Source organism: Phascolarctos cinereus, unplaced genomic scaffold (genome assembly GCF_003287225.1).
Source record: "Phascolarctos cinereus isolate Bilbo 61053 unplaced genomic scaffold, phaCin_HiC Scaffold_5;HRSCAF=322, whole genome shotgun sequence".
NCBI lineage: Eukaryota > Metazoa > Chordata > Mammalia > Diprotodontia > Phascolarctidae > Phascolarctos > Phascolarctos cinereus.
Genome location: NW_027555958.1, coordinates 34,463,082 through 34,477,916, shown reverse-complemented (window position 1 = coordinate 34,477,916; position 14,835 = coordinate 34,463,082). Strand labels below are relative to the sequence as shown.

Genomic DNA, 14,835 nt, shown 5'->3' with positions numbered 1-14,835 from the left:
GCGGAGGTTGAAGACCGTTCTGGGCAGGATCCCTCCCTAAAGGGGAACAAAGGGATCTCTGAAATCCTGTCCCAACCGGCTTGTAGGCCCCCAAGGGGCGCCTCTCATCTGATGTCCGGACTCCGACCACCCCCAAGAAGTCAGGCTCTAGCTCCCACAACCTCGGCTGCGTGCCCCACTTCTGAAAAAGGGATAGGGGAGAGACTAAAGGGGTGGGGCTGGGGAGGGGGTAGCGGTGAAACTAGATTTCTGAGGACCCAGTTCAACCAACTGAAAGGGACGGGGGAGGGAACAGGGAACCCAAAGGCCAGATGGCATTTTGCTTGGGCAGTGCCAGCTCTGGGAGCAAGGAAAGGGAAGTTGCAAAGGCCAGAGCTGTAGAGGCCAACTTTCCTTCTTCACAGGTTAAGAGGCTGAGGCTCAGCCCCACCTGCTGTGCCAGACAGCAGTGGGCAACGTGAAGGCCAGTGAAAAAGGCTACCAAACTGTTGCAAACCTTCTGACAGGCACATCTAGGGCCTTCCACCACCCCCAAGGGAGGAAAAGGAGCCCCCACTGGGCAAGGCCAAGCGATTCCAGAGCCCGCAGCTAGTGATGCCTAAGCCATCTGTAAGGAGGCTGGGAGGGGAAAGTGATTTCATGGGAGAACCAAGGCTCAGCTGTCACTGCTAAGGCAACACCAGCAAACGTTGGTCCTTTTCTGCCTGGAACATTCCAGCCCAGGATTCTTCCAGCAAGGCAATGCCAGAGGGTCTCCCACTCTGCACACTTAAGCTGGCTTCCTCCACACCAAGTCTTTCTCTGCCCAAGTATGCAGAGGCACATGAATCAATCCCCCAACAGCAGTGTGCCACCATCTTGTACCCCAAGAGTCTCAGCTCAGAGCTTACAGTTTAAACCAAAGAGTAAACAAAACACAGGCAAGTCATGGAGGGCCAGATGACCCTAAAGACTTTTATTTCCTTTTCAGTTTCCTCCCTTTCTTTCCCTTTACCCTCCCCATCCCACCAACTGGGCTGATGCCTTATGAGAGAACTAAATGAAAGAGGCCCCAGGGCAGAGGACTTCTTGGAGGACCTTACCTTTGCCCACCCAACCTCCCACCCACCCACCCACCTACCCACCCGGAAGGCCTGGCCTCTAACCAAAGGATCTGCAGGGCGAGGGCACAAAGGATACGGAAGAGTGAGGGGTCTCCAAAACAGGACCAGGCTATTCCCAGGAGAAATAATTCATCTGCTGTCCAAGTTACCACCTGCACCCAACCCCAGCTTTCATAAAAATGGAACCCTTTGCCCCCACTCTCCAGGCTCTGCACACTCAATCCACCTTTTCAATATCCTTCCTGACTTTTTGGTTCTCCACAATAATCTTGATCATGGAGAGGAAAATGGGCACTGCCATGGGCAGGAAGAGGGGAATATAGATGGCAAACTTCTGGTCATCAGGAAAGTAGAGGAGGTGAAGAAGAGAGGGGTCAAAGAAGGCCTTCTCTGAGGACGTCACCGCCTCCTGGCTGGCACGGAAACCAATCTCCAGGTTGCCAGCGGACAGCTCCACTGCTGCCTCCTGGAAGGCGTCCAATGCTCGGTACACCTGGGCAGAAGACACCAATCAGCTCTGGGGCTCAAGGTAGGCCCAGGGAGGGGGAGACATGGCGCTTTGGTGCCTTCAATACACCAATGTACTGGGTCACTCTGTGAGTTACTTAAAAGTCACCTAAGCCATGAAGGGGGAAGGGTGCCCCTCCAGGTCTCACTGCAACGTGAAGACGCTGCATAATCATCATAGGACCCACTGGTTGGAGGCTCCAATTCAATGAGTCCTTCCCCATCCTAGAGCTGACAAACTTTCACCCTGGGCTCTCCAATCCCTCGAGTCAGACACCATCTGCTAAGTAAAAGTCTGTCCCCATGCTACTGCTTTCCAGGACTCTCATCTCTACCAACCTTGGCCCACATCCTCCCTCCACCCTGCCACTCAGGAAAATGGTTACAAATAGACTTTGTCATCCCCTGGTGTATACACACACACACACACACACACACACACACACACGTTTGTGTGCCAGGAGGATTCCACTTACTCCATATTTCTCATTACCACTTCCAGACCCTCCTCCACCATCATCCCCCTTTGAGGTTCACTCAACCCTTCTAAATCACTTTGACCACATTCGTGTTCCTGTAAGACATCCGTCTTCAAGCTCTACTCTGTCCTTTCTCAAGGGATTCAACCCTGGTCCACAGTCATCATCTCCACCCCAAACCCTCCACCCATACTTGGAGGCTTTAATATACATGCTGACATTCCCTCAAGCATCCAGGATTCCCTCAATGCAGGGAGAGATTAGAGACACCAGAGAAGAAAGTCCAGGACAAAGCCTTAAGAGATGCCCATAATTAGCTAGCTGAAAATCTGGCAAAGGGGACTAAGGAGGGCTGAGAAACCAACCTCAAATTCCCACATTCAGCATCATTTCAATTCTGCTACTCAGAGGGGTGCTCATACTTTAAATCGCACCATCATCCATAATGGTGCCAACACCATGGCCGACTCCAATTCCAATTCCTGATACAACCATCCTTCCATCTCCCTCTGCTTCAATCTGCCTACGTCTCCTTCATCTTTATTTTGATCTTCAATGCCTTCATCAATCCCTGTCCTCCAAATTCACCCCCTGTGCTTGGGTCTCCCTTCTCTCCCCTTCATGTCTTCCCCTAGAGATGCCAGCTCAGCTGGGAATCATCCTCAATCACTGACGGCCACTGATGGGCGCCTCTTAAGGCTCTGTCCTGGACCCTCTTTTCTTGTGTCATTCAAGGGTCCCTGGTGATCTCCTCAGCTCACACGGGTTCAATCATCACCCCTACACGATGACTCCCAAGTTACCAGTCCAGTACTGTGCTGCTCCCTTCATCTCTGTCCTGCTCTCCAGGAGGTTCCCTTCACACTCTGTCCAGGGTCCTGCTGTCCCCTTCCATAAACCCCATCCTCCCGACTTGGTCCTGTAGAGTCTGTTTCCTTCACCCTTCTCCCATGCCTCCTCTTTCCCCCCCGCCCCCGGGGCCACCCTGCTCCTTCAGGCTCTCATCCCTCACCCCTCTGCTACACACTGTCACCATTTTCTCAATGGCATCCTCCCCTCTCTGGCCAGCGCATACCATTCCTCCATTTTGGAATGTGCAGAAGAAAAATCTGCAACAAACTGTTCCAAACTTTGACACTAGCGCTCGCGCTCCTGGGCACAGGCCCCAAGGAAGCCAGAGACAGCTGGCAATGACTGTATCAGCCAAGAGGCCTAGGAACACTTTGTGGTAGTAAAAACCTAGAAACAACATGGATGCCTTGAAAATGTGGCACGTGAATGGAATGTTACTGCCCTGGGAGGACAGAGGAGGAGGAGGACGGAGGAGGAGGAGAAATAATGCTGGTAGCTGACATTTCTACAGTGTTTCAGGGTTTACAAAGAACTTAACGCAGTCTCTCCTTTGATTCTAACAACACTATGACCAGGTGCTATTATTACTTCCATTTTACAGATGAGAAAACTGAGGATGAGTGAGGTTCAGTCACTTGCCCAGAGACCCGAGCTGCCTGGAGCCCTGTCTTGCCCACGCTCCACTGTGCTCATGGACTAGGAGGATGAAGAATTCAGAGAAACGGGGAGACTCGTACCAACAGCTGGAGAGTGAAGTCAGTAGGACGTGGGGAACAGGAGCCCAGCCCGCCCTGACCAATGCTGATGTCAGAGTGGTGGGGAGGGAGCACGGGGCCCATCAGTCGGCTTTACTTTTTATCACAAGGGAGGGCTCATTTGGACAGGGTGATGGGGTGGGGGCAGCACACACAACTGACCTATGTCAAGAACAAGAGCGCTGGCTCTGGAGTCAGAAGGCCTGGGTTCAAGTCCTCCCTCCAGCATTTACCGATCTACTCTCGGGAGGGTCATATCCCCTCCCTGGGCCTGCTTCCTCCTCGGTTAAAGGTAGGAGTTGCACTGGATGGCCTCTGAGGTCAGTTCTAGCTCTAGATCTAGACCTGCTCTTCTCAACAACCTTCTGTGGCTCCCTATTGTCCACTGTGATAAAACACCAACTCCTCGGCCTGGCACCGAGGTCCTCCACTACCTGCCTCTAAACTACCTTGCAGCCTTATTCCCACAATGGCCCACAAATCACTCTACACTGTAGCCTGCCCAGAGCACCCCGATCTTACTTCCATGCATCTGCACAAACCACACCCCCAGGCCTGGCCCGTGCTCCTCCTCTAGGCCTCTAAGAAGTTTTATTATATTCTTACTCCAGCCAGGGAGTGGTAGCCCCGTGGAGGACAGGGGCTATTCCTTTCCTGACCTTGTATCCCTAATACATGGCACAGTGCCCAAGCAGCAGGGCTCTGACAAACGCTCGCTGAGTGGAGTCAGATGGTACAAGTGTTTGCTTGTATACACACACACACACACACCTCTGAGGCCACATCATCCTTGATAACAATGTTGCCGATCTTGTCCAGCAACTCGGCGAGGGAGGTCAGAGTGGTGATGACCGTAAACAGGTTCTCCACGGTCCGGGCCCACAGCAGCCTGTCCAGCTCCCAGGACCTCAGCCCTTCACTCGGAGGGCTTCCCAGAAGGAAGTTTTCTGGCATCTGAGGGTGGGGGACCCCAAACAATAACCTGAAAGACAGGGAGAGGAGAGGGCTGGGTGGCAGTAAGAGCAAAATGCCCAGAGAGCTGGGCCCTGGTGCATGCAGGGTCTGGCCTCTGATGAGGGCATTAAGGGAAGATGCGGTGGCTGCCAAAAGATTACAGACATGCCCAAATACCCCCAGGAACACGCGCCGTGGCCTCCATGAAGCATCGTCTGGCGCATGCGCCTCCCCTCCCCCAGCCCTTTGACCTTCCTCGTGGCACATGGCTTGTCCGCTTTGTGCCAGCTTTCTGTGTCTTGACTCATTTTGACAGACTGACCACACATGGTCCCTGAGGGCAAGCACTGTGTCTAATGAACCTTTGCACTCCCTTTCCCTGCAGTGGTCAGCCCTATGATGCATACTGTGGGGGCGCAGCAGATGTTTGCTAACGCACCAACAATTTAGCTAAATCTGGAGCAGAAAGGGAGGGGGGTGGACTGCCTAGCCAAGAAGACGTGGGGCCTCCGTGGCATTTAGATGTGTGAACCTGGATGAGCTGCTAACCCCTCAGTGCTTGAGGAAACGCTCTCTGGCTCTAATGCTGCCCTTGACCTCCATGAGAAGAGGCCGGTCCCCCGCAGCAGCTGCACACACCAGTGGCCTCCCAGAGCCCACTTTTATCCCCAGGCCCAGCCCCAGTCTTTCCTGAAGCACTGCTCTTCCAAGAAAAAGGAAAGAATCTTATCTTTAGAGAGCTTCCTGGTGAGATGGGAAGCCAAAGGGTCCCACAAATTGCCTTCCGATACCAAGCCTGCCCTTCACCTTGTATTCTCAGAGGTCTGAGGATAAAACTCCCCAAAGGGTGACAGGTAGAAGCACCAGAACTGTAAGAGCTGATGTCTGTCCCCCACCCCTTTCCACCACCCCAGACCGGAGGCACCAGGACCCTCACCGCATCTGGGACAGGAACACCTCCATCACTGGGACCATGTCCACATTGACCTTCACAGGGTACCTCGTGGTATTGTAGGCACTGGGGGGTCGATGTTGTACACCTGCAGAGAGGAAGCTGAGGTCACCCCACGCTGGCAGGCCCGTGCTAAGACACTAGGGGTGATGACAACAATGACCAATCTGGGTCCCGGAGAAGAGATGAGGAAAGATACCCCTACTTTGGCTGGAGAGGCCTGGGGGGCAGTGACTGCAGGTGCAGAGCACGCCCGGGCCATCAGATACGGCTGACGGAGCCCCCGAGGTGCTCAAAGGCCCCTCTTTGTCACAAGGGAAGGTGCACCATGGGCAAAGAACAAAAAACCATCGACAAAACTTTCACAAAAGAAAAGACAGACGGGAGGCAGCCCTGTGCTCCAAGCTCCCAGTCTGGCAGGAGTCATGAGCCCTGCCCCCAGGGAGGCCCCCACACCAAGGAAAGCCCCAGAGAAAGCCCGTGGCCAGGCAAGCCGCCGGGTAAGACGCTCCTCACGCTTACCATGATGCCGCCCCAGCGGGGGCTATGGAAAGCATTGGTGGCCACCCGGGCCCCATCCTTGTCCTGGATATACAGAGGGGAGTGGGCACGCTCAGGCACATACAGGAGGAAGTTGATCACTGGGGAGAGGGAGGCAGCTCTGGATCCTGGAGCAGAAAGAAGACAAGGAAGGACCCCTGCGGCTGCAGAGCCACACCCCATGCTGCACCTCAAGTGCCCCTCAGTATGCAACCTCAGCTCTCCCACAAACTCCCCCGGGATGAAGCTGAAGCTTCCCTGGCCCTGCTTGGGACCTCCAGACAGAGGGGAAGGGCAACCACCCCACAGCCGTGAGCACAGACACTCGCGTAGCTCCAGTCTCTGAAACCCCCTGTTCCTCCATTCAAGATTCATTTCTTTCCCACTCGCCTCTTCCTGATGGGCCTGCAGAGAGGGAGCACCTGAAGTCACAAACCCCTCAACATAAAGGAGTTCTCAGATACTTTCCTGTTGAAGGAAATGGTGACCAGAAGCCTTGTAGACCTGGAGGGGTCGGGGGGGGGGGCGCACAACGTTTGAATTCTGCCCAGGCTGCTCAGCAGCTATGCCCCTCAAGGTTCCTCCTCTCTGCCCAGTTTTCCTCCAAACCCCCTGCTAAGGTGTGAAAGGTGTGATCGATGTCTCCGAGGAAATCCCAGGCTCTCAGAATGGCTGCCGCAACTCTCAAACTCTCCTCCCCCAAAGGGCACTATGGGGGCCCAGGGGTCCCCTCTCTCTCAGAGGCTCTGGATCCCACTGTCTAGTCTAGACCAGAGCCCCACCTTGGCAGAGATCAGACCTGGGCATGCCTCAAGGGTGGGGGGTGATGGCTTGGGGGGATCCATCATCATCTCTGTCCAGGAGACACCCAGGCCTCATCTGTGGCCCTCCTGAGGTCTGAGCTGGCACCACCACCTGCCCACTGCAGCCTCACCCATCCAGAGAAGCCCCCCCCGATCATCTCCCCACCGTCATGGCCCCCAAGTCCACAAGCTCAGTCATCCTCAACTCCTCATCTCCCTCAAGCCTACCAATCGTTCGCCGGCTCACGCCCCCCCTCACATATCCGCATCTCCTTTCTGCTCACCCCAGGACCTGCCCAGCCCAGCTCTCTCATCTGACCCTAACGGGCCTCCTTACATCAAGCCCCTCCTTCCACTCTCATCCTCCTCCACACGGCTCCAGAGTAACATTCCTAAAGCACCCCTCTGACCCAGTCCCTGCCTGCTCGAGAAACTCTGGCTCCGGGCTAACATTCAAGCTGCCCTGCCTTCACACCTGGCTCAGACCTACCCTTCTAGTGCTACACTTACTCCTCTTCACACACTCTGCTTTAGCCAAGTTAGCCTTCTCGCTCTTCCTCACACACGACCCTTTATCTCCCATCGCCACACTTATGCACAGGCAGTGTCCCATGCCAGGCATCCAGTCCCTTTTGTTCTAAGAATCCCTCGTTTTCCCCAAAGCATAGCTCCAATACCTCCTCCCACAGAGGGCCCTGCCTGATTCCCGACCTCCATCTCCCAAGCTGCCACTGCTTTCCCAGCAAGATCCCCTTATGTTCATTTTGTGCTGACTTAGTAGCGTACACGTTGTCTCCCCCTACGGAATGTTAGTTCTTTGAGGACGGGGAGGATGTCATTTTCATTTCTACATGGTGGGCATGGGGGGCCTAAAAAAGTCTGCACGTGGCAGGGACTCATGTGACTGATGAGAGTGACAGCCTGGGAACAGTGCCTCCTCCCTACGCCAGGCCGACCAGGGGCCTGACCCTCAGACCCCCAGCAGCCTTCAGAATCAGCCCTCAATCCCCCTCCCCAGCATCAAGCACACACGCGCATACCAACACAGAGAAGTAAGCACCCTATAACCCCGTCCTTCGCCATCACCACACATGCATGAGTACACACACACGCACATTCACACACACACAGTCTCCCTCCTTCCCCAGCACCCCCACTCCCACGGAGGGTCAGTTTACCCAAACGGGCCTCCACAGGGTTGATGACATGCGGGAGGCTGTGAGCAGCCAGGGTGTAGCTGGAAGTGGCCACGTCAAAGCGAGGGGTCACACCAAGCATGGCATAGTACAGGATCTGGGGGAAGCAGAGGGGCCAGCTGGTTAACGATGATCTCCACCATCTCCCCTGAAGGAAGCCTCAGCTGGCCAGCCCCTTCCCCAGCGCCCCTGACCTGAGAGTCCATGGAGAAGTTGCCGATGGCACTGAGCAGAGACATGAAGGGCTGCACGTAATTCTCCACCGCCCCCTCTATGTCCCAGTGGACTTCGTGGGACTTGGGATCAGGGTTCAGTAAACTGAAGGTGATCTCGTAGCCTGTAGAGGAAGAGGAGTCAGGGAGGTCACGAAACTCCTGGACTGGGGGAAAGGAACCAAGGGAGGGAGGAGACAGATGGGATCCCGACTTCTCCCAAAGGAAGAGTCCTTGTCTCCATCAGCACCAGGAAACCTCAGTGTCAGTCAGGGACCCCAGAGCGCCTACATCCCTTCCCATTCTGAGTTTCTGTGATGCCCATTCCACCATGGGCACAAAGCCAGGACCCTTTGGGACTCTGCTTTGCCTGCCCTGCCTCACTCACGGGCAGCCTGGCAAGAAAGGACCACACTCAGTCTCCTACCCAGGCTAGACTTGAGGGGCCGCCTCTTGTCCAAGTTCTGTTTGTCCTCTGGAAGGCGGTCACCCAGGGCAGAAGCGAGCATCTCTTCATTCAGCGACATGGACTGGGCCACCTGCAGGATCCTCTGGCCAATCACTGTCAAGGCCTGCCGACCGTGGGCTCCCCGAACAAACGCCGTCCTCTTGGGTCCGACGTAACTCATCTTGTCCTAAGGGGAAGAGAGATGGCAGAAGGTGTGGCAGTAACTCAGAAACAGGGGTATCACCCCCCACCTGCATGAGATGGTGGTACACGGAAATGGCCCCTATGAAAGAGACTTCCATGGGATGCAAAAGACTTCCCAAGAGGAAACGGCAAAGCTTCCAGGGCTCTTTACCTGGGGGAGCAGTGAGGATCTCTCAGGGATCACAAATATGTTGAGTGAGCCCAATGAATCCTCCTTTGGTGAAGGTAACGCGGCTTCGGCCTCTAAGGAAAAGAGCAGCCAGGTGGGCAAGAAGCCTAATGCCTCCACCCCCTCCCTCCCAGAAAGCACCACAACACCCCCAGACCCAGGGGCATCCTCCAGGTCAGAGCCCAGCGCCCCCCTGTGGGGGCCCCTGGGAAAGCTGCTGCCCTCAGGGGGGCCTCCTCTGTGGCCCCTCCCTGCCCTTCTCTGTGGAGGCCACAGAAACAGAAAGTGAAGAAAGACACACAGGCCCCCATGGGTCTCCCCTCCTCGCACCTTGAACAGTATCCTTTTTCAAGGCATTCTCCTCAAAGGACCCCGCCATCCGATAGGCCTGCTGGAAGCGGCTTTTGAGCTTCATTTTGCCTGAGGGGAAAGGAAGTGTGGGCTCCAGGGCTGGTCCTCAGGACAGGTGCCCAAGCTCTGTAAGCTCATCCCAAACACACCCAAGGGGCAAAAGAGGCCCAGAAGCCTAAGCCCTCACCTTGGCCATTTGCCCCCTACTCACTTGTTTCCAAACCTGCCTGCATTTCCCCAGCTCCCCATCGCTGTTCATGTATCCTTCTGACTTAGAATGCCCTACCCCCCACCCTCCATAAATCAGGGAGGCCCCAACTCCATTCCCTACCCCCTTCCCTGCTATCCTCTCTCTGCACCTTTCCTATTCTGAGGGTACTTATCACATGTGTCCTGACATACTCATGCATCCTCTTATCCGTACATGGCATCACCATGCCAGAGTCAAGTTTTAGTATGCCCAACCGCAGCCTATCAGACCAATGAGCTCTGATCTGTATTACTAGACCGAAAGCGTCATATGGCCCATCCTCGCCTTGGCCTTCCTTCTCCTCCTCCTCCCCCAGCACAGAGATGGGCTCAGCTCTTCTTGGCCCAGATCCCCTGACCCCCTCTGCTCCCTATGGTCACTCTGCCTGGCACTCAGGCCCGCCCAGGGGAGGAGGTGGAATGAGATGCTCAACAGCATCAAGCCCTCCCCCACTAGGGTCCAAACCAGTCCAGTGTTCTCTTCTCCTTATTCCTAAGGGACAGAATGTTCCTGAAAAGGCAGAGGGCTACCTGCCAAGGAAGGGTTAAGTGGGTGGAAGGCCTAATTCCTTGAGCCTTCTCTTGGGAGAAGAGGGTCCATGAAGGCCAGACGTAGCTCCTGATGACACATCCAGCTTTGGCACGGACTGGGCACGACGGCCATCCTGGAGCACAGCCTCGTCCACTCTAGGCCTTCAGGTGAACCACAGACCAATTCCCCCTCCCCATCATCCTGCTCTCAGGCACCCCTCCCTCTACGGTCTCTTGGTGAACGTTCAAGGACAAATTCATTCCCACATCGGTCTAAGCCTAACAAAGTAAGAAAGGGGCATCTGCTGTGAACTTCAATTCAACTAAACTCAGCATTTATTAAATACCTACAGTGTACAGAAAAATGGGAGGGAGTAAGGAAGGACATGGGGCGACTGCCCAAGTTCAGATGAAATACAAAGTCTTCGTGGAACTTGTGACCTAGTTTTTGAGAAAAAGAGACTCTCCAGTGTAATACCTGAGCACATCATACAGCTGAACATATTTATCTGAAAACTGGACTTAGAATCAGAGGACCTGGCTCTGCCACTGCCATGCTGGGCGACCTCAGGCCAGTCGCCTCATCTCTCTGAGCCGCACCTTCCCATTTCTACACTGGCCTAGATGATCTACCTCTCAGGCGCCTTCCGGCTTTAAGTCGTGATCTGCTGATCCCGGGCCACGCCACGGCTCCCTTCAAACAGACCGCCCCCAATCCCGAGCTCTTGGTGAGGACATGTTCTCCTGGCTGGTTTGGAACCAGAAGGGGATGCGGATAGTCCAACAAAACCAAGAACCCAAACAGCATCTATAATTCAGCTGGAGTTCTCTCTACCGCCATCACTACTGTTCAGCCCTGATCTCCCAACCCAGTTCAAAGGTCAAGGAGCCTGGGCTGTTGTGGCTAATGGGCAGGTTCTGGACAGAGCCTTAAAAATACTTAAAAAGTGCCTTTCTGTCAGGTTTCCACCTGCCCAATAGCCATATAGTAAGCATGCTACTTGGAAACGTCCATATGCTATTCTTTATATCAGGGACCATAAGGATGACGATGCTGGTGCCAACATGGTGCCAACCCTCCTCCACGTCTGCGAAAATCCAGAGAGACAAGTGGTGTGAAGCGCTCTACAAACCTTAACACGGCAGACAAACATCGGCTATCACCATTACCATGATGTGTGGTGGAAAGACTAACGCACCCCCTTGAATTTCTAGACTATTCCTGGTTTCAAAATACTCAGCCAAGATCCTCGAACCCAGCTCTCCTGTTCCCATTCCCACCTGAGGCATCTCTGGACTGCCAGCACGCAAACCAGCAGCAGACCCTGGCTACTCCCAGAAACTCTACTTTTGGGGCTGGGGGCTGGCCTTGGCAGCAGGCTCTGTTCCTGAGGCCTCCCAGGAGGCTTTGGCTGTGTCTCCAATTTAATTGAACAATCATTGATCAGAGGGCTTCTAGCCATACCAACAGTGCCTGACCTTGAAGAAGCCATAAGCATTTGTTAAGCACCTGCTGCATGCCAAACGCTTTGCTGGGGTTGGGGCTACTAACTGTCCTACAGGCGGAGACAACACGTACATGCAGAAGGATTTCATACAAGAGAGCATTTAGTGAGGAGGTGCTAGCAGTTGGGGGCCAGAGAGAATCGGGAATGGGCTTTGTGCCATGCAGGGCACAGAATGAAGGCTTGTTAATCTGTGGGAGGCAGAGGCTGAGCCGAGGCTCAAGGAAAAGAGGCCGTGTAAAGGTAGAGCTGAGGAGGCCGGACAAAGAAAGCCTGGGGAATGGGCAAATGACCATCATCTAGAGCACAGCTGATGGGCCAGTCTGAGCGAAACATGAGAATGGATAAAGAAGAGTGTCGTGAAATAAGACAGGGGGAGCCGGGCTGTGAGGACTTTAAAGGCCAAAGTGAAGATCTCATCCCACTTTATCTAGAGGCACCAGGGAGCCACTGAAGATTTTTGAGCTGATGAGTGACTGGGTCAGAGATACATTTCAGGAACAGAAGCAAAAAGATCAAGTTGGAAGGTGGCTGTCTTAGGGAGGAGCATTGGCAATACTGACAACTACCATACTTAACAAGGCAGAGAGAAAGAACAGGGCAGAGAGGACAGAGTCCGAGGACGTGGAGTCAGGAAGATGGGAGCTTAGTCCCACCTCCCAGTACTTACAACTGTGTGACCCTGGGCAAGTCACTTCATCACTGAGCCTCAGTTTCCTTAAATGTAAAATAGGAATAACAATACTTGTAGTACCCACCTCACACACTTGCTAAGGGGATCAAAGAAGATCCTGTACTTTCTCATTTTGTAAATGTGTAAGTACAGTAGAAATGTGAGCTATCACCATGTTTGCTAAGGGGTAAACTCCCGCTCCACCATGGATGCTGAGAAAAATCTGTCTCTAGGCTTTTGGTGAACTATTTTTAAAACTATAAATTTAACATCCAAACAAATACACAAAAATTGGGGGGGGGAGGTAAATGAGACCATAAACTAATTTGTGGTGCTTTTAAAAGCACCTATCAACTTTACCATGGTAATACCAATATCACCCTTAATCAGCTTTACAGGACACCCAGACTCCAAGGCATTGCGCCTCACCCAATTCCTTCCCAAACCCCCAAAAGTCTGTCAGGGTATCCCCCTACTCATCCCTAGGAGCTAGAGGGAGGCAGAGACAGGCAGATGGGAGTGGAGGAGACTCACATTTCAATGGGATATCACGCTCATTGACAATTGTGAAGGGCAGTTTTTGCTGATCCACTATGGGCAGAGAACCCTGGACAAACACCACGGAGACCGGAACTCTGAGCCGGAGCTAAAAGGAGAGAGGAGATTAGGGGCCCCCCAGGAGAATCCTCCAGCACCACGACAAACATCCAAGAGTTTTTGTTGCCCCCCCCCCAAAGGCCTCACCAGCAAGGAGTCCAGATGGCTGATCTGGGAATAAGGCAAGGCGGCCCGGTAGGTCTCGGTAGTCTTCCACCACAGAGGCAGTCCCAGCATGACAGCCATGGTGGCAAAGCAGAGGGCCGCATGCTTGCCTCGGATCTTCTCTGGGGAAGAGGTGAGATAAGGAGACAGTCAGCCAGAAAACCATCCACGGAAGAAGTGGGGAAAGGAAGCCCACTGACCTGGACGGCCCATCAGTGAACGCTCCCTATGTGCCAGGCAGTGGGGCCTGGAGTCTGGGAGCTGCCCAGGCTGCTACCCCTTCAGTTCCAAGTGTGGAGGGAGGGGTCTCTAATCCTTCTCCTGCTCTCCCACACTAAGGGGGGTGGGGAGTTCTCAAGTCCCGCCCCCATACACAGAAGGGAACCTCCAGTCCAGGAGCTCTTAACCTGGGATCTTAATTTTTTTCCCCTTCTTACTATTTCGATCACTTTATTTCAATGTATCTGGTTTCCATGGTAACCCCATTTCATGCATTTAAAAACCTCACGCTGAGGATGCGTCTCACACTCTGGGGAGCCTAAGGGAATGGATGCACACACGAGCACGTACAGGCACATTCTAAGGCGAGCCTCTCCTCCAGGGGCTCTTTAATTTTCTTCCTTCTTAACACTTGGATAACTGTATTTCAATATACGTGGTTTCTCTGGCGATCCTATGTAACATTCTGTACATTTATGTTATGTCACACACTATGCGGAGCCCACGGACACGCACGCACGTGCGTGTACACAGGTTGAAAGCAGATCCTTAGATCCCGCACAGCAACATACACAATACACACGCAGATGCACACCTGCTCGCTCGTAAGCACACAACCCCAAGGGCGCACGCACACCAACACACGCGCGTGCACGTACACCCAGGCACATAAGCACACAAACGCGCCACACCCACGCGAGATGCACATAAGCGCACAACCACAGGCGTGTGCACATATGCACCCACGCACAAGCACCGCGCGCGCCCATACACACACACAAGCCCACAACAGGCGCGGGTGTGCACACACCCACGCACACGAACGCGCGTGGGCACACACCCCCTACCCCCAGCTCTACACAGCGCGGGAAGAAGGCGAGCCTCCCCTCCCCCACCTCGCCCTCCCGAATGGGTCCCTGCCCTCCTCAGTTCCTCCCTCACTCGGCGGAGACCCCGCCCGGCTCAGACCCCCACTCCGGGGCCGCACCTGGGTCCAAGGTCAGCGCTGCCAGAGCCTGGTTCCGTTGCCGGACTCCTCGCTCCAACCGAGGACGTTCCACTCCTCGTTCCAGCATCCTTCCTTCCGCCATCCTTCTTTGCCGCAGAGCACAGGGCGGGGCTACACCCGCGTCCTCCAATCAGAGCTCAGGGTGCCGCAACCCAAAATGGGGCGGAGCCAAGGTTCGGTCGCGACCAATCACAGAGCGATATCCCCTAGCAACTCGCCTGGGCCCGCCTCCTGAGCGCGGGATGCCTGTCACTACGGGCCGCGGCGAGGGACTGAAGAGTTTGGGGCGCGGGAGCCGAGGAAATGCGACATGTGGCCGCATGCACCTGCTCTAGCGCTCCTGGTCTAGACCCGGACGGGAG

The 14,835-nt window shown here is 54.5% G+C and overlaps 1 protein-coding gene across 1 annotated transcript; it reads right to left on the bottom strand.

Moving 5' to 3' along the window:
* Positions 1–1,106: 1,106 nt before the first annotated feature.
* On the bottom strand, positions 1,107–14,592 carry PIGS (phosphatidylinositol glycan anchor biosynthesis class S). The gene is given in 13 exon segments (XM_020963292.2): positions 1,107–1,596; positions 4,468–4,678; positions 5,588–5,673; positions 5,676–5,690; positions 6,125–6,270; positions 8,124–8,238; positions 8,336–8,478; positions 8,781–8,988; positions 9,157–9,248; positions 9,505–9,594; positions 13,018–13,129; positions 13,228–13,367; positions 14,453–14,592. Coding segments are annotated over 13 exon segments (1,737 nt in total). The 5' UTR covers positions 14,556–14,592; the 3' UTR covers positions 1,107–1,320.
* Positions 14,593–14,835: the final 243 nt, after the last annotated feature.